We start from the raw sequence: 26111 nt of genomic DNA on the forward strand, positions 1-26111 counted from the left end.
GGAATTCATTCGCATCGACACGAGAAATCGACGTATAAACCTGCTGGGGTTCACCAAAATATCATTGCCATCCGAAAGATTGGCGGAACATTACTAGCACGCCGGCACTGTGTCTTTCACAGTGGCGAGGAAAATACAGGAGGGAAAGGCAAGGTTGCTAGAATTATAGCTGGACGTTTCTGCTCTTTGAGAAGGGCGCGGAAAAGAGCTGCAGAAAGCACGGTGCACACAAAGACGGCGTATTAAACAAGCAAAACGAAAAGCAAGACAGAAGTCAAAGAAACGACGACACACTGGCTAGTGTTTTTCCACAACGCCAGAATGCACCAAGTGTCCCAGCAAGCTACACTTCTACAAAGATCAATTTGCCGCAAGGTCAGAATAAGGAGTGACGCGCAATTCATCAAGGAAATGAACGTGGCGCACCAAGTCTAAGAAATATATGCAGGTTCTTGTAGGATGCACTTACTTTGTAATCTAGGACATACTTACTTTTTACCCTATGCAACATTTAACTAACTTTATTAAAGTGTAGCTTTGATTGCTTCTAAGGCTTTTTTTTACTGCAACTGATTCTCTCCGGACAGAAGACTCGAATGCTGTCGTCAAACACAGTTGCCGATCAGGCAGCGCTGGTGTTCATCACTGACTTAAAAGCCCGCGCTATGGTATTAAATGTCAGAAAATGTACCCCCAAAGCCAGGGTCACTGATTGTAGGCTAATACTCATGAACCAGAATTTTCAATGCGTTATTTTGTTAACGTGCGCTTCAATGATGCAGGTATCTATTAGCCTGGAGTTCTTGATACACAAATGCATGAACGAAAAGCACGTACGCAGTCAAAGAGGCATCTGAAGTATGGCATGAAAATTCTGATAGAAAAAACGGAAAGGTTATTCAGGGACATTAGGGGTTTCTTGTTGGAAAGTCACTCCCTTTTGAAAAGTTTATTTTGCTATCATTACGAGCCAAAGAATAAATCCCTGATTAAACCGACCGCGGACGCAATACCTATATCTACGCAGCGGCTACCTGTAAAATCTTGCAGTTGATGACCGGACACGTGGCCTCTTCAATCTCTAGGTCGTTCTCTGAGAAGTACTCCCGGATGCACTCCTCGACGAACTCTACGCCGACCACGTTGTGGCCAAGGTCCATAAACCTGCTCGTTCAAAACATTCAAAGCAACAATGAATCATCTTGGTTCTTACAACTACATTGTTTGGTGTAACGCTATCACTCTTTGGTTTCTACGCCTCCGAGAAACGAAAGCTATGCAGCATCAAAGCAGTTAAACTTCAAATTTTTAATGAAGATACCATCTTGCTTGTTTATGCAGCTACGGTCGATTTGTCGTTAACATCCAAACGTCCAATAGATAGCGGTTTAAAATTCCCACGTAAATTCGCAGGAGCCTACCGCATCGATGTCGATCTTCGTCACCCGTATATCGAACTGATAGCTGTGTGAAATGCTCGTAGACAACCCTGACCGCGACCGCACCACACTTTTACCAGAGAGTGGTCCAGAATGATTGGAAAAATTCTAGGGGTCGTCGTTCGTCGATTGCTCACGTGATGCATCCGACGTCAAATATCGACGGAGAAGTAAACTGCATTGATGGGGCCATATAAGGGCATTATTATACTTTAAACAGGGCGTACAGATTTTCAAAGACGATAGCCTTTCTTCGGCTGCTTATACCAGAAAATTTTGTTCTGTCTGTCTGTCCCTCGATTCATCCACCCTCCCGAGAGTTCCAAATGTTCTGAAACGATACGTTTATATAGAAAAAAAGAAACATTCTAAATCAGTGACTCCGGTGACACAATTTCCACTTGTCAAGCTTGTTGACTAAAAGGAAAACATTAGGCCTATTGAGGGCAAACCATCAGCAGAGAGAGAGAGAGAGAGAGAGAGAGAGAGAGAGAGAGAAAGAGAGAGACAGCACTTTATTAGATGAAAGCAGAGAGGTTTGACGGCATGTTCCCGCCTACATGCTACTCTGCGGGGATGGGGAGAAGGAAGTAAAGGCCCTAAAAGAGGTAGGGCAGAAGACAGGGAAAAAAAGGAAAGATTAAAAGAAAAAGGGAACGTGAAGCTTTGCGTGGTGACGTAAAAGTCCGCACGGTCTCTGTGATGCCGATTTCGCGGAACTAGTCATATAAGGAAACCAACACTTTTCTCTGTTATGATGGAGACGGCAAGGGTCCAAGCAGACCTTTAAAAGATATAGAACCGTAGTTGAGGCACTGAATCTTTTGTGCGAGGTGATTTCTTTCCTGGATGTATGCCGGACACTCTAGAAGGACGTGCTCTACTGTTTCCGCAATCCACAATTATCACGATAGGGATTGGAAGTTAGACCAAATCGATGGCGATAAGAGTTCGTGAGTGGTGCGTTGAGACGCAACCGGTGGTAAAGAGTTTTAAGCTTACGTGGAATCCGCTCTGGTAGCCTCATTCTGAGTCCAGTGTCTATATGGTGCGCGGAAAGGGTGCCGAGTTTTAGGAAAAGACCAGAGGCAGTTTCGTTCCTCGAAGGCAAGCTCCTTCGCTAGCAGTGTGGCCTCTTGACTTGTGAAAAAAGTCTTTCTCGCATTTTGCACCTATAGGCCTCCGCGAGCTGCCTCATCCGCTTTCTCGTTGCCGAGAATGCCGCACTGTGCAGGCATGCATTGTAGGGTCGCTGGGAGACCGGCGACGTAGGCGAGCTGGTGCAGGTAAGTCACGTCACGGCACATGCTCGTAAAGGCTGAAGCAGCTGACACGCCGCAAGGTTTGCAACGCCGCCTTCGAGTCCGTGAATATTGCCGCGAACCATATACGGGTTTGTTTATTTATCGTTTGTTTATCGTTTGCCCGGCCGCGCCCGGATATCTTATCTGTGTCCCATGCGAAGCGCGTGTTCCATTCGTTATTTTTATGCCGCACGGGCTATCTCATTCAGATAAGCAGAGTGTTTCGCCCTAACGCCGCTATCCCAGAATAATCTTCTGTGATCTACAATGTTCTGGATGTGAATCGACGGTTCAGAAACTCTCGCGCCGAAAGATCAAAGCCTGCACAACAGACGCCGCGGCATTCGATTCTGCGACGCTCGCCGACGCAAGTCACTTTGTTGACCGCTGCTTCGCCGCCTCTGTATTCTTTTGAGTTGTTAGGGGAGCATAAGTTCGCTCCAATAAACTTGTTTCTCCTTCAAGACAACTGCGTCGTCCTTGGCTTCGTGACATCTGGTGGAGGTGCGGCGTACGCACCCTTTATGACGACCTCTGCAAGCCGCCAGCCCAGTCTAACTAGAGCCAGCCTCCGACTGCAAGGATTGCCACCCGAGCTCGGTCTTCTGCCAGAAGGGCCCAAGAGAAGGAACGCTGCAACCAACACCATGGTGCAAGAACGAGCGTCGCCAATCGTCCAGCAGCAGCCCCGGGAACCACCATCGTTCCGCGGATCCCCCGGAGAAGATCCCGAGGACTGCTTGGAGAAAGTGGAGCGCGTCCGCATCTTTAACAGGTGGGATGATGAAGAAACCTTCCGCCATGTTCTCTTCTATCTAGAAGATACGGCCCGAACGTGGTTTGAGAACCATGAAAGCTCCCTAACCAACTAGGCTCTCTTTAAGAGCGAATTCCTCAAACCATTCGCTACCGTCGTGCGAAAAGAACGAGCCGCCCTCTTGTTGGAAACGCGCACGCAACATCCCAACGAAGGGGTTGTGATCTTCGTTGAGGAGATGAAGCAACTATTTCTCCGCGCGGACCCCGATATGACGGAAGAAGAGAAGCTACGCTTCTTAATGCGCGGTGTAAAGGAGGAACTGTTTGCTGGACTTGTCCGAAACCCGCCAAAACGGTCACCCAATTCGTGGCGGAAGCCACTACAATTGAGAAGGCCCTCGAAATGCGGGCCAAGCAGTACGAGCGGAACTTAGTTGGCGCGGTTAATGCGAACTACATCGACAACATGCGGATTCCGGCTGAAAGCCTACGCGAGACCATCCGCGCAGTAGTGAGAGAGGAGCTGCGGAAATTTCTCCCCATGCCGCCACAGCCCCAAGTCGCTACCCTTACCGACGTGATCAGAGAAGAAGTGCAACAAGCGTTGGGAACTTCTACGCCATCCGAAGTACCCCGAGAGCCACAAGCAATGACATACTCCGCGGCTGTTCGTCGGCCCCGCCCTGCTCCAACACGCCGTCAAGAGGCCCCGCCGTACCGCCGCCCAATGTCACCCGCCCGACCACCGGTAGCCCGAAACCAGACGCCGAGGAAGACGGACGTATGGCGAACTCCCGATAATCGTCCTCTGTGCTACCACTGCGGAGAGGCCCACCTTATCTACCGTCGCTGCCCATACAAGAGACTCGGACTGCGTGGTTTCTCCGTCGACGCACCTCGCCCTCTCCCTGGCCAACGACCACGTGAGATCGACGAGTATCTACCTGAAACCAGCCGTGGGCCAGCGCGTTTCAACCGTTCGCCATCGCCCTACCCATCGCCGAACCGCCGTAGCAACGCTGACTTCGCCCGCGGAAGGTCCCCCAGCCCACGCGGGGGAAACTAAAAGCAGCAACTTCTGGAGGTGAAGTTGCTCTACGGCGAAAAACCGGAAACCCTCCAACGACGCAAGGACGCGCCGAAGATAGTGATTCACGACATGCCCTCATCCCGACGACCCGACCTAACCCTGACGAGACTCCCGAACACGACGACAGCTATACGGTGCGATGCGTACCCGACATGACCGAGACGTCCGCTAGAGGACGACGACAACGACGACGCACAGTGCCCGGCCGTCAACACACACAAGCCGAGATGCGACGCCCCGACGAACCCGGAACTCGAGGAAGGCGGCATCCGACGTCAAGGTGTCCATCGACGGCTTTGACGTAGTCGCCCTCGTGGACACGGGAGCCGACTACTGAGTAATGAGCGGACCATTTGCGTCTAAGCTGAAGAAAGTTATGACCAGATGGGACGGTCCGCACATACGCACAGCGGGAGGACACCTCGTGACGCCAAGTGGAACGTGCACATCCCGCGTCACCATAGACGGCACGACGTACCCTGCCGCGTTCCTCATCTTGCCTAACTGCTCCCGCGACCTAATTCTCGGAATGGACCTTTTGACGAACAACGGTGCAATAATTGATCTGCAGACGAAGTCGATAACGTTTTCCTCCGATCACTCTATGACGCCGGAACTGAACCCCGAACACCGTGCAGCTGTAAGGATCGCCGATGATCGTGTCACCCTGCCACCCCACGGAAGCTTGGTGATCACCGTCTACTGTGAAGGTGCTGCTCCTGATGCCGACGCCATCGTGGAGAGTGACCAAAGGTTGCTTCTCGACCGCGGTGTGTCTGTCGCAAGAGGCATTTTGCGGTTTAAGCAACGCAAATCCCACGTTTTGGTCACCAATTTCACCGAGGAGTACCAGCATTTAAACAAGGGCGCTGCAATTGCATTCCTCGAAGAAACGCAACAAGCAAGTGGCATGATCGCAGTCGCCTACTTTGAATGCGCACCCGAAGATACCTTCAAGTTTCCGCCTTCCTTCGACGTGAATCCGGCGCTACCGCAAGAACAACGGAACAAACTATTGGCTTTTCGCTACAGCGAGTGTTTTTCGTCGAACTCGAAACTACGTCAGACAGCTCTAGCGAAGCACCGAATAATAACCGAAGATGGAGCCCGACCTACCCGACAGTCACCGTACCGCGTCTCTTCCCACGAGCGGGAAGCCATCTGGACTCAAGTCGACGACATGCTCAGCGACGACATAATACAGCCATCGAAAAGTCCGTGGGCTGCGCCAGTCGTACTCGTGAAGACAAAGGACGGAACTTTAAGGTTCTGCGTTGACTACCGGACTGAACAAAATCACCAAAAAGGACGTGTACCCCCTGCCACGAATCGACGACGCCCTCGACCACCTCTGCCACGCGAAGTACTCCTCATCGATGGATCTGAAGACCGCCTATTGGCAAATTGAAGTGGACGTGAGAGACCGAGAGAAGACTGCATTTATAACCCCGGACGGTCGGTACGAGTTCAAGGTGATGCCGTTTGGGCTGTGCACGGCGCCAGCAACGTTTCAAAGAGTCATGGACACTGTGCTGGCTGGCCTGAAGTGGCACACCTGCCTCGTCTACCTCGACGACGTTGAGGTATTCGCCCGGACTTTCGATGAACACCTTGCAAGGTTGGAGTCTGTACTCGAGGCTATTCGCTCGTCGGGGTTAACACTGAAGCCCGAAAAGTGCCGCTTCGCTTACGAGGAACTCAAGTTTTAAATGCAGAGCATTTCAGTAACTCACGATGTCACCCGCGTTGGCGTCCGTAGTCCACGTCCGCATCGCTCCCCCTACACTATATAAATACTTGCCGGCGCCAGGTTTCAATCCTACGACTCTGCGGGCGGAACGCAAGGTTCACGGTACTCTACCAACTGAGCCACAAAGCCGACACAGAACGGAAGGTTACGAACGTGCCTTATACCCTTGACTCATTCAACCGTCGGCCAGAGGTGCGCCCTCTCCCCCGCGTCCTCCTCGCCTTCTCTCCGCTCGCAACGCCCTCTCTCGCCGCGTTCGGTTCGGGCGCACAACAGGTGGGGACGTGCGCAACAACCTCTCTCGCCGCGTTAGGTTCGCGCGCAAGAACAGGTGGGGCGCTCGCATCGTGCTCTCTCGCCGCGGTCGGTTCGCGCTTAAACCACTTATGTCGTTCGCGCGCGCTGCGGTCGCTAACATCTGTGGCGTGATCGTGACGTCAGCATCACGCGTTCGCGTGGTGGCGATTTCGGCGCTATAACACTCTCTCGCGAGGGGCATTGGATTGGATTCGATTGGATTGGCTTGGATTGGCTTGGATTTGGATTGGATTGGATTAAAGTGGATTGTGTTGGATTGTGTTGCGTCATAGCCGTGCCACGTTGCGTCATAGCCGCTCCACGTTGCGTCATAGCCGCGGCAGGGGGTTCACGGCACGTTTCACCATCGACTTCATCGACAATGTCTACGCTGGAAGACAACAATTACAACAACAACAACCAATACGTAATCCATACGACTTGTAGGCGCGCCCCCCCGCAGAAATGCTCTGCATTTGATCGTGCCCTTCGCGAGGGGGATGTTTTTTTCTTCAGTTGATGAAGTATTTAATCTCGCCAAAATCAAACATGTACGATTTTTTTATAAAGGAACGCTGCAAATATCACTTCTGTATTAATTTGTTGTCTTATATATGCGTAATGTCTTGTTGTTCTTCAACAATATTTACAAGTATGAACATTACACCGGACTTAGACGGGCACATTTAGCTGTGACTATATAAGACTATTGCGCCGGCATTGTTTCAGTTTGGCCGGGTGGCTGAATCGAGTCACAGACAGACAGACGGACAGACATACAGACAGACCAAAATTTCTTCGTTTAAGTAGCCCAAGAAAGACTATCGTCTTTAAAACGCTCGCGGCCCGAACATAGAACTCGTGACTCGAGCTCTTCGATGTAGGCGGTTTGGAAACTCTGCCTCAAAAAACGGCCCGCACCTGGACCCCCCTCCTTTGGAGCTTGCGTACGGTGGCGCCTGCGCGGCCACCGCACGCACTATCCAAAAAACAAACTAAATATTCAAACTGACAATTTAACCATAAATTTTGTTTTACAAGTGCAGAATTTTTTTTTATTTTTGTACTTCCGTAAGTTGTTCATTGCTTTCCTAACTGCGATTTTTTGCGGAGAATGTTTCTGCGTCTGCGCAACTGCCTCGACGGGTTGGCGCTTGTGCGTACACTCTGGCACGACATATATGTCCTACCTGAAGTACTAAATTTGCAGTTATCGCTCGGCCTACATCACACTACATGTTTAAACTAATCCGTTAGCTGATCAAGTGGCTGTAAATAATCCTTTCAAGCTTGCGTCAAGGCTTCGAAGCGAATGTTTAACTTTTTTGCCGTCGGAAGACCGCAGATGACGCGCAGCAGACGACACTGCGCAGGCGACAACGCATCTTGTTACGCACACATACGCAATTTTTTACTTCTCTTGGTTCGAATGCATATAAAACACTGGTGTGATTGAACATTTTGGGCTTCTTCGGCACAAAAAATTTGCGTAAGCACCCAAATACCATTTTTCGGCCAGCTCGTCGAGCGGCAAACCACGGTGTACAGTTTATTTTTTCACCAACAGTTGGCGCCACTGTAAAAGAAGATCCAAAACGGTGGACCAATCGTGGGGCCACTTTTTGATGCAGGGGGCCTATGGGAAGTTTCGCAACTCCTATATCAAGTAATTCTGCTCGTGACGGCATTCCAGCTTCACCAGTACTGAAACGTTCCAATAGATGTCACGCCAGCAGTGGAACGCGGGAAAAATTAATCATCTTCAGCGAACGCCCGCCGTGTTTATATTGGAAGGAGCGAGACTAGAGGGAAAGAGCGTGAGAGGTGGAAGGGGAAGGGAAGAGGGGCACTTCCGCGGCAGCGGCGGCTGTAGGCTATTACCTTTTGAGGACGTCTGCAGCGCAGTGAGCACATATGCGACCATGTTTTAAAGATGTGATTAGTTTTGTTCACTGCCTTCCCCACTCTAATTTTAATTTTGATGTTTTAACTTAAGTTGGAACTGCCTTATTTCTTGACCAAATTTTGAAACATATACTGAAAAGTGTCGATGAATGATGTAAATAGCACAGTTCGCTCCTTGGTTTGTTTTACAAGTAGTGCCGCGCGTCAAATTCCCAGTATTACGTTTGTAGCTTCTGGATGTTGGCTATATACTTTTTGTACTTGTAGGCCGGCCAGCGACAGCTTTACAATCCTTCTTGTTTCAAAATGTGCGTCCAAAAAAGCCACAAACACCGAACGAATCACGACGGCGGTGTTCCTTCAGATACCATTTTAGTAGATTTGTAAAATGTGGCAGACGGTCACCGATTCAGGTAGGTTGATTGCTATTCTAATTTCATATTTTACCTTATTTTGGTATGAAATCCGAAAATAAGACTAATGACTAAACATAGCAGCAAGTAAGGAAGCTAGTTGCAAGCAGACAAGCAGTTATTTCTAACACTGTGAGCGGAGTCATCAATTCATGGATAGTCGACGACCCTGGTATTTTTAATTTGAAATAGTTTGTATGTGTGCAAGGGTGTGTAGCAACTTTTCGTTGACAGCGGAAAGAGGGAAAGTTAGTCTAACCAGGCTCAAAAGTATCTAGAATGGTCGTACAGCTCACAGAGAAAAGAGGGGGGAAAACCAACTGTCACCTGTCAGCGTACCGGCATTACCGTTACGTGTCGGTAAAATTGCGAACACATTTTTATTGCGTCAGCATTCTATGACCACTTTTCTCGGGATATCGCCGTCCGTCCGTAACATAACGAGTTGAGCTTGCCTTCCCATCGATGCATTTGTGCGTAGTAGTCATGCCGACTTACAAAGGCTTGGTGTACACCCATTGTGCCCACTGTGTACAGTGACCCGGTCTTCGTAAGCGATGGCTCTCTCACATTGCTCTCGCATATCGCTGTGAACTCTATACTTAATAAAAAGACGCTGCCTGGGTTGAAAATGGCGTCTAAGTGAGGCGAAAGAAAGCAGAGCAAGAACAAAAAATAGGACATACTTTTACGCTAAGTGTGAAAGCCGTAAGCGAGTCCCGCAAAGAAAAACTTCGGAGCAGTCAGCATATATCTCATGGATGCGGCATGAATACCTAGGCGCAATTGGAGAATTCTTGATGTAATTTGCCCTAAGTCTTTTATAGCGAAGCTTAAGTGTTCCTACTAATGGTGTCTGTAACGCGAAGATGCCCTGCGGGAAAGCAAATTTTCTCCGACGATGATGATGAATGATCGGGGCGGAAGTGAAAAGAAAAAAAAAAGCGGTTGCGGTGGCCGTAATCGAACCTGTCTCGATCGCGTTATGAAGCTGGCGTCTAACCAGTTGCTCTATGTCTTTTTTGTTATCGTTTTCAACATGGTAATTATTGCACCACATGCCAATATGGAAAACGATATATAAAACAACTATTTACAACTACGTACATATACAAATGGTTTGATTACGTACACGTACAAATAAGTTGATAACAAGCTGAAAAACAACACTAAACACAATGAACAATTATGTACACTTTGTTTATTACGGGGAAACATTGAACAACTACTAATTAGAAGGTACCACCCACGGCGAGAATCGTTTTGGTCGTAAACGTCTTTAAGATTAATGATAATATGGCAGAAGTGTGCTCTCGAAGAAACCATAGGCTCAGCCTGCCTACCCATCATTCGCGTTCCCATAAATTATGCAGAGCGATTCGACAAAAAACCATCTCCCCGCGAGGGGGACTCGAATAAATGCGTCGCATAGGGGGTGGGTGTATTGCGTTAACGTTTAGTTTTTGGGGAGTTGGTGGTAGTGAATGCGTTATATCAGCAGCTTCTTGACGTAGCTTGAATGAGTCAAGGATATAAGGCGCGTTCGTAGCCTTTCATTCTGTGTCGGTTTTGTGGCGCAGTGGGAAGAGCACCATGTACCTCGCGTTCCGCCCACTGGTAGTGAATGCGTTGTATCAGCAGCTTTTTGACGTAGTTTGAATGAGTCAAGGATATAAGGAGCGTTCGTAGCCTTCCATTCAGTGTCGGCTTTGTGGCGCAGTGGGTAGAGCACCGTGTACCTTGCGTTCCGCCCGCAGGGTCCTGGGATCAACACCTGGCGCCGGTAAGTGTTATTTTTTTATATAGTGTAGGGGAGGGGTGCGGACCTGTTGTTGAGAGCGAGGAGGGTAGCGTGATGCGGGAGAGGAGGAGTGGGGGAGAGGGTGCACCTGCGCGCTGAGCTGTTGCGGACGGACGGCGGACGCTACACGGACGCTACCACAATTTTCAAACTGTCCGAGCGGTCTGTAAAACTCAGAAGACAACAAAAGAATCCGTCCCAAGAAAGCTTCGCGTTCAACCATCGTCGTCGTTAGATGGAGGGACGCGTGATTTTTTGCATGTGATCTATTTCGTCGCTCTGAGGTCTGCTCGCCCCGAGATCGAACACAGTGGGCCCTTGCGGCGGCGGGATGAACTGCTCCTAGAGTGGATGGCGCTCTCGCGTCGTCTCCTCGTTCACGTTGCGCGCTGCGCAAGACGCGTTCTGCATACGATGAAAAAAACCACTATGTGTATTTTTTTGACAGTAAGCAATGACATAGTTACCACTGCTTGCGCATTTCCTCTATAGACGCAATAATCAGCGGCCGTTGCGGGTTAAAAAGACACTGAAGTGATACCTAAACATTGCGGGATTACTAGCGCAAATTGTAGTCCGGAGTCTCAAGGCCATGTTTCAACCACTCTGGGCTATTTAGTAGAAAAATTATTTCGAAAATGCTGTCCTCCTTTCTTTATGCTCGCCTATTTTCTGCGGCGTTTTCGTGTGACGTCGGGAGGAGCCGAGCTCGCAATTGACTGCGCTACTGCGCGGCTCCCCGGCCTTCAGACATAGTCAGTCGGCCCAGCGTTTCGTCCGCCGGCCGCCGACGGGTCGTCGCAATTCGTTCGCTCAGTTGAAACGAAGCCAGGACACGTTTGTGAATGGAAGAATGTGCCTTTCTTTACTTGGTTAGTTTGTACACTGTATCTAGCTCAAGTCAAGGTTGGTTCACACAAGCGCTGCAAAAGCGCACATGCAACGCTTCGCTGACTGGTACGCCAGTAGGAAAATATAAGGCCTCTTGAAGGCGGGACAATAGTCAGCGAAGTCAATATAGGTACTAAGGAAATAAACCAACTGATATTTTTTACCGTACAGCGTAAAACTAGGGTTCGGGAAGCACTTTTTTTGCGCTGGGCGAACAAGCACAGCGGCCAGCAGCACGACTACGCATCTGCGAACGCTTTTCCGTCTAAGAAATGCAATTGCTAGACGTGAGATATGGTGGAAACTTCGGGGGTGCTTACTGCACGAGCGCAAAACAACAAAGAGTCACCTAAGCTGCTTGGAATGCTAAAATAAATAAAAGTGTAAACTGGTTATACATTATATACCTTATATTTCCAATGTCGGCAGCGCTGGTCCTCATACCCAAAAAATCCGTCCAAGATATGGTACCGAATGTGGAAGATTTCAGGCCCATCAGTTTACACGTATCCTGGCCCGACGACTCGAAATGGCCCTCAGTGGTGTGGTGGGCCCACATCAGACATGCGGATTTAGGGGCCGCTCCATTAATACCAATTTGCATCGCATTTTGACGGTCTGTGAGGTGGCAGAGTCAGGTACTTACCCCTTAGCTGTCCTACAACTCGACCTTAGAAAGGCCTTCGACCAGGTAGACCACACCTTTCTGTTTACGTTCCTTAGTCAATGTGGGATAGGAGATGCAATGCTAGATTGGATTAAGATCTGCTACACAGAAATGACTACCAGCATCATCATGAATGGGGAATTGGGGCCGCCAATCAACATCGGACGGTCGGTCAGGCAGGGCTGCGCCATGTCCCATATTCTATTCGCACTGTACATAGAACCTCTCTGCAGGATGGCAATAGCGTCCAAGTCGATCCGAGGCTTCGTTCTCGGAGACGCAGAACTAAAGGTCCTGGCCTATGCGGACGACGTCGCCTTTGTGTGCACATCGAGAGAGCAGACGGGGGAGGTTGTTGCACTGGCCGAGGAATTTTGTAGATTCTCCGGGGCAGATCTCAACCTTTCGAAGTCAGAGGGAGCATGGCTAGGCGAATGGCTCACCAAACCCCAACAACTCTATGGAGTTCGATGGATGGGGGCCATCACCCGCTACCTTGGGGTAAACCTAGATACCGGCGCAGCCATCGCCCCCCGGTGGCAGACGAAACTGGCAGCTGCTGGAAGGAACTTGGAGCCCTGGAGAGCACGACATAGTGCCCTCTTTTCTAGGGAACATGTTTGCAACGCCGTGGCATATCCGGCCATCTTGTACGCGGCCCGTGTCTCGACTATTGATGCAGGCTCAGTGGCCCAGCTACACCGGTTGTTTGCGGTTTTCGTCTGGAGATCCACGTATGAACCCATGCACCGCACTAACATTTTCTGGAGTGTCGAAGCCGGGGGTCTTGGGCTCGTCAACATGGAACTTAAACTGATTGTACAGAGATTTGTGTACTTCCGAGATCGCAGTGATGGCTTTCTCCAGGCGGTTCTCCAAACTGTAGGCGCCCTACACCTGGCCCCTTGGGTCGTTACAACAGCAGAGCTCGCACATGGCGCCCGCGCAACAGGCTTTTACAGGGAAGTGCGGGGGCACTTGCCCTCTTGCAGGAACTCTTCTCCTGGGAGTATTTGTGCGCAGTGAAGCCGAGGAAGCTCTACTGGGATTTGGTGGAACAGACCCTCCCACCCCCCTTGTACCGCTCCCCACCTTTAGGCCGCCTAAAAAGTGACGTCCTACGACGTGTGCGGAAGCTCCCCGTCCCAACAAGTTCGAAAGATTTCTTCTTCCGTCTGCACGCAGGAATACTCACAACTAAGGCAAGGCAGGAAGAGCGGGGTTTCTTCCTCCCTGGATGGGCCAACTGTCTGCTGTGCGGAAGGCGGGAGACGGGCGAGCATGTATTCTTAGAGTGCAATACGGCATCGTATTTCTGGGACGAGCTGCAGTGCTCCTTTGGCACACAATGACGGCTCACCTGGACCAACTTAAGGTTCTTGGATGCAGACACGGAACTCCCACACCTCCGAGATTGCATCCACATCATGGGACTCCACTCACTTTGGAGGGCAAGGATGGATGCTGTCGAATGCGCTGAACACCCTCGGCCGGCGTGGAGGCATTTTGTTCAGAAGGCACAGTGGACAGTGGCTGCCCTTGACGGGACTGACTCAGACTCCGAGTTGCGTGATGCACTGGCGCAGGGTTCGCGTGTCCTTTCAGAATTTAAGGTAAAGGAGCGGGGGAGATGGGACTCAGTTTGATGGCTATAGGACCGGGAAACACTCCTGCTGACCGCTGCTTGCCCAGAACCCCTTCCCCTCCCTCCTCTCCCATCCCATTGCTTTCAAGCGGTGAACAAAAGGCACCGTCATCCATTCGATAACGTTCGTGCTGGTGTAATTGCAGCCCTAACTATGCGGCTGTGCCAGCATTACGATGCCACTACCTCACACTTGCCGGCAGAACATGCTTACGCCATGCTAGTGTAAAAGTCGTAAGGGCTTATTTTTCTGCATGCGTAAAGCTACTCTTGTGCACGACGAATACCCTGCAATCATCTGATGTGATCCTGTATATATCTCTGTAAATAAAGTGTTTGTTATTTAAAAAAAATCGCCTATGGTCGAGTGGTTTGGAGCGCTAGGTATGTCAGCGCAAGTGTTTTGCAAGTCACCAGTGCGAATCCCCGCGGCTACGTGCTTTTTTTTTTATAAGTTAACGTTTTTGTTTTCCGCCGATGTTTTCTATACTGAGTTCACCTTTTTTTGGCCGCAACGTTCATTGCTCCATGAACTAGTTCACAGAACGCTCGCAGGCTGGCACTGGCGCGCTAGCGAGTTCTCGCTGGCGTGCTGTTGCCATAAGCACCGACTGCTTGCGGGTAGTGGGCACAGGCCAGAATCAACAGACCCTTGGCCTGGTGCGAACACGCTTTTTACGATACAGGCATGAGTGAGGCAAGCTCCAAATGTAGGGGAAAAGCGCATGGCATTTGAGCGTCTGCGGGGACGCGGAGAGCGTTTATGCACTGCGCAGGCCTCGGCTAGTGAATGGTACGATTCCAAGCCGTCCTGGGAGGCTTATCTTACGTATTTTGAAGCCGACAACATCACAGAAGCGTGGTACGATGAATATTGAGATATTGAGAATGCCCATCCAACAACGCCATTGGTTGTGTTTAGAGAACCGAAACCGAAACTTGTTTGATTGCTAACCTTGGGCATCGTCCAATCACGGTGTACCCTCCTACCAACGTCACAGCCTTAGTTGGTGCGGCCGCCGAAAACCGCGCATGATAGTTTTTCTTCTTTCGCGCTTTGTAAAATATTTGCCGATTTGTCAATCGGATAAACGATGAAAAGTGTGCTTTTTTGAGCCAGTATACGGAGTGCAAGCAAAAGCGGGAGCTTGACAAATTCACTTCAGTGTCCCTTTAATGCGCTGGTTTAACTCCACAAAACATCTCCGCCGTGGTGAAGCGTGTTATACGTGTGGAACGTGTTATAAACATTGCTTCGACACATTGCACTTTTCTTATTAATGAGTGCAGTCGTCTGCCGTTTCGGGAACGTCAAAGGGGGCTTTTTTAAGGTGGCGGGCTGGTTATTTAAATGACAAAAGTTTAATTTACGAAACGGGTAAGAAGCGAAACGACCGGTTCATATACGTACATTTGCCACACGCTTGTAAAATTACGCTGTGTCCTTATAGAAAGAAAAAAGAAACCAAAACAATTACACAGCACCGGAGCCGTGCGCTATCACCAATAAATTACGGTGGACGTATTTTACACTGGGAAGAGCCTGTATGATGTAATTCTTCCCGTACTTTTTCAAAAATAAACACAATTTGTGGACAGTCGTTGCTTATACTATGTTGCTAATTTTAAGTGTTATTTAAAATACGTTTCTGTGGATGCGCACGAATGTTCCGGGGGATTCCTCAGTGAAATTAAGCAATTGTTAGTTTGCGCCTTTTCTGTGGCAATTTCATGTGTCATTTTCATTTATCCCATTTTCAAATCCAAACATGAATCAGCTTGTCCAGAAATGTGTTTAGGTCAGCATAACCAAATGCGTAATATGCTGACGTCTTAATCTCTTAAGGTAGACCCAAGTTTAAAAAAGGAGGAGTGAGAGTGAGACAACCTTTAATAGAAAAGGATGACCACTGGTCACGAGGGGGGAACGGAATGGGGAGGGAGGGTAACAGAAAATAAACAAATTAATGCTGGTCGTTCTCAGTAGACTCAATAGCTGGGCCAGTTCTTGGAACCTGCAATTTATGGGCCAGTTCATGGTGGCCGCAATAGGGTTTGTGCACATTCACCAGTTTATTCGGCGGAGGACCCACTCATACAACCCGTGCCAGACCTCTTTTAATTGAATAAACCGCTATTTCATATAATAAAAGTCGCGTAATATAATGCACGTTATTGCCCACATGTGTTGAGGGTGTGTTCCGTGACTCGCTGGATTTTTTTATTTTTCCCACAATGCCCGCTTTCAATACAATTCTGAAAAAGGCGACCCCTAATTCCTGGACAATCTCGGGCAAAAATTGGGTTAAGCAGTTTTGGAAGTACCGGCGTGTACTCTTTGAAGTACCCCTTTTTCATCGCTACGGAACTCTACGCCAAGTGTACTTTCAATTGCAAGTAATACTGATAACCAACGTTTGGTTTTTGGCGTTACATGCGTTCTATTCTCGCTGCGCTTGGAACGTTTCCGAAATCCCCCCCCCCCCCCCCCCCCATCCAGAAAAAAAAACGAAATGCACAGAAAACTTTTATGCGTGCCTCTTTTAACCCATTTCAGGAATTAAATGCCAAGATAAAAGCGAGGTTCCGTTTACAACTCAAAGTAGTTACTGGTAGCCTGTTCCGCTGTTTCGTAACGAGAAATAAAAAGAGAACGTTTTGCTCATCTGCAAGAGGGCAACTCCATTTGCCATCTTTATGGTTCATAAGCGACATTACGCAAGACTGCAAACACATCTCGCTGTTTTAGGCACCTGTTAGATTTTAAAAAGACCGTAAATGGTCAACAGTGCACCCGTAACACAAAATCTGTGCTGACAGTGAGGTCCAAGAAGCTTGGTTTAAGCGCTGTAAACCTGCTTTTCTCTTTGCAAGTCTAGCTGAGCATCAGCTGTGGATTGTACTGTGCGCGTTACAATTTTAATTGACATGTTCACTTGCGACGAAAGCAATAACTAGCTATCTGACACAGTTATTAATAAACTCTGCCTCTAAAGTGGCTAAACTTTTATTTAACTGCACGCAAAGAACCTGTTAGAACGGTTGCACTTATGTCTCTGCGCTGGTTGGAATTCAGTAATTTTATGTTGCCCTTCGAACACAAAAAATATATTGTAAGCTCTTTAAAAAGATGTCGTGGCAGTTAAGTGGTGCTACCAATTCAGGGTATCCCCCAAATGCAAGACTGCGTCATGCTACCAGTGAAAGCGATTGAAACTGCTGTTGTAAACTGAATTCCGGAGATCGAGGCTTCCTGATTTGTTTGCATTTATGATTGTATTTAAGGCTCAAAGCCACAGTCTGGAAAGATCAACCTTGCTACGAGCCACGTTGTAGAAGTTCATTGTCATTATTGAGGCCGTTCTGAGGTTCCCGGTGGATCGTCGCTTTTTTGGCGTAGTAAAAAAAAACTTATTGCCGCTTCCATGCTAGACATTGAACGTTGAGGAACCTAACTACAGCATACCACTCTTGTCTGCGCCTTTGATGCGCACATACGGCGCGAGAAAGGCACGAAGCGCGCCCACGGTGCGCATTCTCCCGGGCCGCTCAGCGGAGCATCCACACTAGCAGCGCGACGCTGTCGCCACCTACATGTCGATCTCGCGGCGAATAGACCCGAATGACGCCGCGTGCGGGTGCAGCATCTGCCCCAAACGTGCACCAACTCACCACTTCAGTTCATGTGCTTTTCCGCAGAAGGGAATGAACACTCGAGCCTGCTTCTTTCCGGCCAGTATAACGTCCTTGTTATCCAGAAGAAGCCTGCGGGAAATTAAAAAATGTGCACGAATGTCAAGTAATTGTATCAAATAAGAATTAAGTTAGAACGAAAGGAGCGAATCCTGTCAGCGCACTAACCGTTCACCACGGAAGCATCGAGTGGGTCACTTGAGGTGTTGCAGGGTCCCTTTAACGCGTTGAAGCTACACTTGGGAAATGATACTCGCCGTAGTGAAAGGCTCGTGACTAATTTCGACCCGTCAGGGGATTCTTAAAATGCGCATAAATCTCAACACACGGGCGTTTTCGTTTTTCGCCTCTATCTGAAAAGCAGTAACCGCGGCCTGGGTCGAACACGCGCCCTTGGGCTCAGCAGCTCAACGCCTTAGCCACTGAACCACCGCCGTGGGTTTAGTGGCACTTCTGTTGTAGTCAATGGTGCTCGGTCCGAAACTGGTACTTACTCCAAAACTCCATCGATTTGCCAGACTGCGCGTCCTTGCTGCCACTCGTTGAGCCAGTATTCCTCGCCGTCGTTCTCTGGTGCACCGTACATGACTGCTCGAATGCTTGCTGCTCGAAGCTGCCGTGAAATGCCTCTGATCAGAGCGTGGAGAGGATAGTGAGGCTCAAGCTGGCTAACCAGGTGTGCGCGCCCGGTGCTTGGAACCTGCTGTACATCCAGTTCGTAAAGCAAACACGAGATGCTGTGAAACAAGAACAACAAAAGATGCAGGTACAGTTGAACATTTCATCCAACTGCCGGAAATGGGAGGCGAGAAGGAAAGCGAGAATATAGTAACATTGGATAGTGTCCTGACCCTGCCGGGGTTTGGTGGCGGTGAAAGTGGAAATACCTTAAATTTCTTTTCGTCGTTTTGTTGTAATTTTTAAGAGGACGTTCTTTTGTGCTAGCTGTGTGGCGGGCGACGAACTAATTCTGCCACTCGTTTGATACTACCTCGAACTTCCTCTGTGCGCGCTTGAAGGAGAGAGAGAGGCGTTAGCATCCGTGCTCTGCTGTATCTGGCGTGATGTTAGACCTCGAAACATTTCGCCACTCGCACGTTGCGCTTGCTTTTTGTGCTTTGACGCCAAAGCTTTTCCGAAATCTTGAGTGCTTGCAGAACGTTCTCAACGAACACCTGAAGAGTATTTAGTTTAGGGGGTCCCAGAGCACCTCGGCAAATAAAATCCCGGTCCCTCTTCCCTAACGTGGAATGTGGGGAGGGGTGGAGCCTGCAGTGTATTAGTGCATTAAAAGATTGTAAGTCTCTGCCTTGCCACACGGCGCGCGCTGATTGGGTGCCGGAGAAGCGTTGGTACGCAGAGAAATCACGCGCTTACTGAGGCGGTGTACCAGATTTAAGCAGTTTGCATGCCCCATCTGCCCCAGTTTGGGGTAGTGGCAGGGGTCAACGCGATCGCAGTGCAATGCCCGCGCCACGGCCTGGAGGCTATTGAGTAAGAGAATTTATTATAAAACCACATATCAGCTCGCAGCGACTAGTGGTAACAGCGCTGCCCGAAAAAAATCTATTTACTTTCCAAGTACTCCGGGCAGCCTACACTTTGCGTGTGAGAAGAGAATTTATTATAAAACCAAATATTAACTCGCAGCGACTAGTGGTAACAGCGCTGCCCCAAAAACACACAAAAAACAATCAGTTTCCAAGTACTCCGGGCAGCCTACACTTAGCACAACAATTCTCTATGGTGGTGAAACAATTAAGCTACTCTGAAATCAATGCACAAAAAGTTCACATGTGTTCAAAGAAAGAGTTCAGAAACTCGTTGAAAGTCAGTACGGCACAATAGTGATGCTCAGGATGTTATTCCTGAACGCTATGAAACGCGTGGACCAGCGTAAGAGAAAGGCTTCTTCACCTAGAACTGCCAACTCATTATCTAAGTGATTCATGAGGATTGACCGCACACGCCAAAGCAGTGGAAACATCGCCCGTTGCGGTCGGACGCGAAGACACGCGGCACCACGATTTCGCCACAATACAAATGCACAAGCACACATCAGGAAGTTCACCAACGTGTCATTTGAACGTGTGCTCATTCTACGTGTAGCGCCAAACAACCTGCTTACACAGTCCAAAACGTTACCGCTACAAGACACTGAAAGAAGGCATGTTCCAATGATTCAGTGTGCCCGCAGTGCGGGCACCGTTAGGAACGCACAATGCCAAATCTCGCCAGACGGTCACACGTCGGAAGAACTTGCCAGCCACGCAACCATCCGAAATCCCTAACATCAGAAGTAAGCTCCGTCGAAGTCAGCTGATGCCAACGGACACTGCGTGATCTTGCTATCTGCTGATTATCTAATTGGTTTATTGCCAATTTTTCACACAATTCGCTTGCTGCACTTTCCCTAAAATTTAGGCTTGGCAAGGTAGACTGGACGTTTCTCAGTGTTTTGACAACATAGGCATAAAATGGCGGGAACTGCTCAGCAGAGGGACTGGGAATGCGTTCGTCATAAAACATTGAGCGGTAAGTTCCCACAAAGTACTGCAGCAGCGCCCTCCCTGGGTACTCAGTTGAGTCCACAAGGTCGAACACTGCGCGTACGGCCAGCACTCTACAGATGATTTGCAAGCAAGGCAGACTGAAACCACCCATTGATTTGGGCAGTCTCAACAGCGCACGCGACACTGTTTATATTTTGCCCGCCCAAAAGAACGACCCAAACTTTGTGGCGATCTCACGGGTGAAATGGCGCGGCGGTTACGCTACGTGTGCTACATAAAAAAGCGCCGCCGAGACGGACGACTTAATTATGTAGCTGCGCTATGCGAGGAAAAGTCTGAGCTTTGACGCAACCACAAAACGCTGCTCCGCTGTCTCGAGGAGGCGCTTCCACGTACTACGCGCCACATCACCCGAGGAATAGAAAACCACACCAAGTACTCGAACACCCGTAACCCATTCTACGTCGCCCGCCAGGCTAGATGCAAATGTGCTGAAGCGCACCGCCATACTTTTGCCCCGGTTCAGTCGAGCTCCAGACAGCTAACCGTACTCATAAAATAGCCGCATAAACGCTTGATAGCTGCCCTCGTCCCGAATGAACAGGGACACATCGTCCGCATACGCAGACACCTTGACTTGGCCTATGCCTGGCAACGGGAAGCCGTGGATGGCGGTTCATTGCATCGATACGGCCGAGCAGCGGGTTTAGACAAATCACAAATAGCAGAGGCGACGAGGGGCATCCCTGCCTTATCCCACGGGTGACGGAGAACGGACTACCTAATAGTCCGTTGACAAGGAGTCTAACGCTCACGTTCGAGTACAGCAGCTCAAGCATTGTTACAAAGTCGGCCGGAAAGCCGTATTGACGCATCGATGTTCCACTCTGTTGAAGGCTTTCGCTTGATCTAGGGAGATGAAGCAGCCAGAAGTGCGAATCTTCGTCGCATAGCTGAATAAGTCACGCGTGAATGCCAGGGACGAGAAAATAATGCGACATCGCACGCTGCACGTTTGCGCTTGGATGATAATATCGGGTAAAACGGCACTGGAGCGTCTAGCCAAAATGGATGATACGATGTTGTAGTCCGTGTTGAGGAGTGTGATCGGTCGATACACCTGGGACTGCGTGGGATCCCCGCTTGGCTTCGCGATCAAGATTACGCGACCCTCACGGAACAATTCTGGCCTTACTCCATCGACAAAAATTCGTTCACAATGTCGAGGAGCGCAGCCTGAATGGCAGGGAAAAACCTCTTGTAAAATCCAGCAGGAATGCCATCAGGCCCAGGCGTTGACGCACCATCCAATTTTTAAGACACTCTCCAAGCTCGTCAGCATCCACGGGAGCACACAGCGAATCAACAAGGTGATCTGGAACACACGGCAGCACCCCACAAAACGCACTAAGCTTGTCCTCAAAATCCTCTGCATCCCACGACGCGTTCTCGGTCGAGAAAAGGGTGGCAAAATGTCCTACGAAGACCTCGGATATTTTCAGCCCTCGTGCTAACCGACCCGTCAGCGAGTGTAACCTCTCATAAAGACAATTTATTAAACACCGGTTACAGTTAGGACCCGCTGTAGTTAGCTACTACACGGGTTGACAGAGCACATGATTTACGTAATGTACCACAGAGGAAAAGGAAGTGAAGATCACGGAAGTTTACAAAACAACTAGTCCACCGCACCGAAGGTCCTTTACAATAGTGTCCGAGGCACGAGACTCATACACCATAGTTCACGCGTGGGAGTGAACATAAAAACAACAGCAGTTCACACACATCCGTTCTATGTCCGTACAGAGATGCATGCGCAGCCAGGCTGCCTAAACTGCGCCTTGGCCTCAAACATACAACTCCTTTCAGCACGCAAGTTTCACCTTATTAATAAGGCACGACACACCATTGCACGGTGTTATTGACAACCTTGATGAAGCGAGTAGACCAACGCATGAGAAAAGATTCTTCACCCAGCGCCACCAGCTCATGCTGCAGATGCTCTATGGCCATTTTTCGAACACGCCACAACAGGGGATACATGGCACGCTGTGGTCGTGCCTGCAAGGCGGCTACACCTCGCTGGCGCCACACAACAAAGGCACCCACACACAGCAGAAAGCTGACAAATGGGTCTTTCGATTTCGTGTGGGCTCCCAGCCTAAGCTCAAACATTCTGCTGAGTAAAACCCAGAATGTGGCGGCCACACGACACTCAAAAAGAGCATGCTCTAGCGTCTCAGTGTGTCCGCATTGCGGGCACCGGGAAGAGCGAACCACACCAAATGCTGCAAGGCGGTCACACGTCGGCAGGGCCCTCCAGCCCCGCAGCCACACGAAATCACGAACGTCTGCAGGAAGCACCGCTGACGTTAACTGTTGCCAGCGGGCCCCGCGAGACTTCTCTTTTTGCCGATCATTCAGTTGCCCAATAGCCAATTTCTCGCATATATCAGTCGCAGATGAAGCTCTAATATCCAAATCTGGGTTGGCCGACTGAAAGCCTCTAAGTGTTTTAGCAACGTACCTGTAGAAAGCTGGCGGCTGCACGGGTGTAGGTCCGGGAATGGGCTCATCATAAAACAACAAGCGAGCAGTACCCAAGAAGTAGCGAAGACGAGCCTGCCCCGGGTACTCATCATCATCTACTAGTTCCCACACACCGCGTAACGCTAGAACACTTGACATCGTGTTCAGGCATGGCAAGCTAAAACCCCCCATGCTGCGGGGCAGACGCAGCAAAGCGCGCGCAACTGACTCGGTCTTGCTAGCCCAGAAAAATGACCCGAATTTTGTGGCCAGCCGACGAGTTATATCACGAGGTGGTCGAGCTACCCTCGCCACGTAAAAGAACGCCGCTGACATGCACGACTTAATGATATAGCTCCTCTCGGAGAGAGACAGCTTGAAAGTCGACGCTATGTTTATACGTTTGTCAGCCGTGTCTAACAAACCATTCCACGTCTCACGAGCAACTTCTCCAGAGCCATGGAAGACTACACCTAGCACCCGGACTTTCCTCACCCACTGTACGTCTCCAGCAAGGTCACTGGCAAGCGACCCAAATCGTAGCGCTCTGCTTTTGCCCTTATTCAGCCGGGATCCAGACAGCTCACCATACTCCAAAAAAAGCCGTGTAAACGCTCGGTAGCTCTCCTCATCCCGGAGAAAAAGGGACACATCGTCCGCATATGCAGAGACCTTAATCTGACCTTGACCGGGCAGCGGGAAGCCGCGGATGGAAGGACACGCTGCCACGCGACGCAGAAGGGGGTCCAGGCATAGGGCAAAGAGCGAGGGGGACCAGGGACAACCCTGCCTGATCCCGCGCGTAACTGTGAAGCGCTCACTGAGGCGGCCATTGACAAGCAGCCGGGCGGTCACGTTCGAGTAAGCTCGCCGAAGGCAAGATATATACTCCGACGGGAAACCGTAGAGACCTAAGACACCGAGCATGTACCGGTGCTCCACTCTGTCGAAAGCTTTCGCCTGATCGACCGATATGAAACAACCGGAAATGCCGGTTCTCGATGCGAAGTCAAATAGGTCGCGGGTCAGGGCTAAGGATGAAAAAATTGACCGGCCCGGCACGCTGCACGTTTGCGCGCAGCTTAGTATGTACGGGAGTACATGGCTCATTCGGCGGTCTAAAATGGACGCAACAATCTTATAATCAGTGTTGAGGAGCGTGATAGGCCTGTAGGCACCTGGGTCCGAAGGGCTCCCTCCTGGCTTCGCTATCAGTACGACACGACCCTCGCGAAAGGATTCCGGCCGCTCTCCATGAAGAAGAAAGCCGTTCACCATGGCGAGAAGCGCGCCCCCAACAACGGAAAAAAAGGTCTTGTAGAACCTTGCAGGGATGCCGTCAGGGCCCGCCGCTGATGCGCCGTTTAGGCGTCTGACGCAATCGTGCAGCTCCTCTTGCGAAACCGGCGCACAAAGCCTGCTCGCCATGTCATGGGGTACCTGTGGCAGCGCTCCACAAAAAGACGCTAGGCGTTCCTCAAAGAATGCATCCCGCAACGTATTCTCTGAGGTGAGAAGGCGAGAAAAATGTGCCGTGAACACCTCACAAATGTCGTCGCTATTAGCACTTTTTGAGCCGTCCGGCAACATAACCTCTGGCACTTGAGCCAATCCTGGTCCGTCAAGGGAGCCTGATTTGACGTACCGTAACACGGATGGGTCTGAAACTGGCCGGCCTAGAAACTGGGCACGACTAGCAGCGCGAGAGCACTGCCGTAACAGATGTTCGTATCGCGCTCTCAATACATTGACGTAGTCACGCATGGTGAAGGTTAAAGCGCCACCCCTTTTGACGATCCGAAGCCTCCACAGTGTATCGTTGAGCGCGGCCGTGATGCGGCCTTTACGCGCTCTCCCCTCCCGGACCAACACCTCGCGCCAGCCGGACTTTAACTCATCCCACGGTAGTGGCTTCGTCGAGTCGCGGCGCGGTGGACGAAGCGCATCCCTTAACGCCGCTACACTGACCTCATCTGTCAGCAAACTCTCGTCCATCCGCCACAACTGCTCACGTGGCATACAGTCGCCAAGGTTTAGAGTTGCTAAGACTGGCTTGTGATCGGAGATACGCGGAGTGCCCGCAGGAAAAGAAAGAACGTCACAGCGCTCAAGATAATGGCTGAGCTCCGGCGGGAAGTAGAACTTATCCAACCGGCTGCCCGATCGTCCCCTTTCCCACGTGGCAGCAAACCTTTCACCATGCAGCTGCACCCATGCGTCGCGGAGTTGGAACTGGCTTACAAGATCCTTTAGTGCCCGCGCGCCGACATAAGGTTTACCCTGTCCAGGACCGCACACATCTCGCTAAGGATCGAGAACACAGTTAAAGTCCCCCACTAAAAAGGTGGGGTAGGGCTCCAACATGAATGCATCTAGAGATGCGAAAAACGCCGATGAATCGGAGTGTCGCGCCGGTGCATAAACAACCACGGCACGCACGCGACGATCTAGGAGCAGAAAATCTACTGCAAGCACGCGCCCGTCAAAGCCAAACGTGCAGTGAGCCTTGCGACGAAGGCTCTCGCGCAAGAAAACAACTCCTACCCCCGAAGCTACCCGATCATTCAATGCAAAAAACGCCTCCACTGAAAACCGCTCGCGAAAAGCCAACACATCGCGCGGCGAGCGGAAATTACATTCCTGCAGGAAGAGAACGTCAACGTTTTGCGCACGTGCATAATGCATTATCTCTCTCTGCTTGTCAAAGCTTCGAAAACCTTGGGCATTCAGGGAAAGAAAATGTACCAGCATGATGGTATTAATGCGCTAGTTAATGTTGACGCTCCCTCCTACATTTCGCTGTCCTCAGAGGACACTTCAACACACAATTTCTTAGTGTCATCCGCGTCACCTGAGTCCGCGGAGGAAGGCAGGGTCCGCTTGGACGCGTCGGGCCAATCCAGGATGGATGGGGAGCGCAGTAGGTCAGCGACCTGGCTGACAGGATTGACTAGGCGGGGGTCCTTGATCTTGGGCGGAAACAGAACACTGGTGCTGGGCGTAAGAAGGCCCGCGGCAGAGGGCTTTGACGTGAGTGCTGTCTTAGCACTGGTTCCGGGCTTGTTTTTCTCCTTTCGTCGGCTGCTGCGCGAGCCGCTGGAGGTTCCAGAAAGAACGGTGTTTTTGACCGGCGCATGCCCTTGCTCACGCTGAGGCTGCTCTGCGGTGTCGCTGCACTCGGTAGAGCTGAGACTCGTGAAGAGGGAAGTGTCCGTCGAAGACGATGACGTGGCCTCCCCAGCAGGTGCAATCGCCTCCTCCGAAGGCGACGTGTAGCCCTCGAGGTCCATTTCTTGGCTGTCGCTCGTAGATTCCTCAATCGCCGTGCTGTCACCCAGAGCAGTGCTCCCGCTTGACACCTCTGCCGGCTGGCCTGAGGAGGCCCGGGGTAGTTCGGGAAATTCGCTTGCGCTTC

General features: G+C 50.3%; 1 protein-coding gene across 1 annotated transcript in view; it reads right to left on the reverse strand.

The window, feature by feature from the left end:
* Positions 1–18280, reverse strand: part of LOC144157793 (putative thiopurine S-methyltransferase) — a 36722-nt gene extending 18442 nt beyond the window's left edge. Inside the window, exons 1-3 of the mRNA XM_077688552.1 lie at positions 18149–18280; positions 17634–17726; positions 1035–1164 (exon numbers count right to left, since the gene is read on the reverse strand). Of these exons, the coding sequence (XP_077544678.1) occupies positions 1035–1164; positions 17634–17726; positions 18149–18240 (315 nt within the window). The 5' untranslated portion in view covers positions 18241–18280. The remainder of the gene's footprint in view (positions 1–1034; positions 1165–17633; positions 17727–18148) is intronic.
* Between the last annotated feature and the right edge of the window lie 7831 nt (positions 18281–26111).

Source organism: Haemaphysalis longicornis, unplaced genomic scaffold (genome assembly GCF_048455015.1).
Source record: "Haemaphysalis longicornis isolate Haplotype H1 unplaced genomic scaffold, Haemaphysalis longicornis Haplotype H1 scaffold_10, whole genome shotgun sequence".
Taxonomy (NCBI): Eukaryota; Metazoa; Arthropoda; class Arachnida; order Ixodida; family Ixodidae; genus Haemaphysalis; species Haemaphysalis longicornis.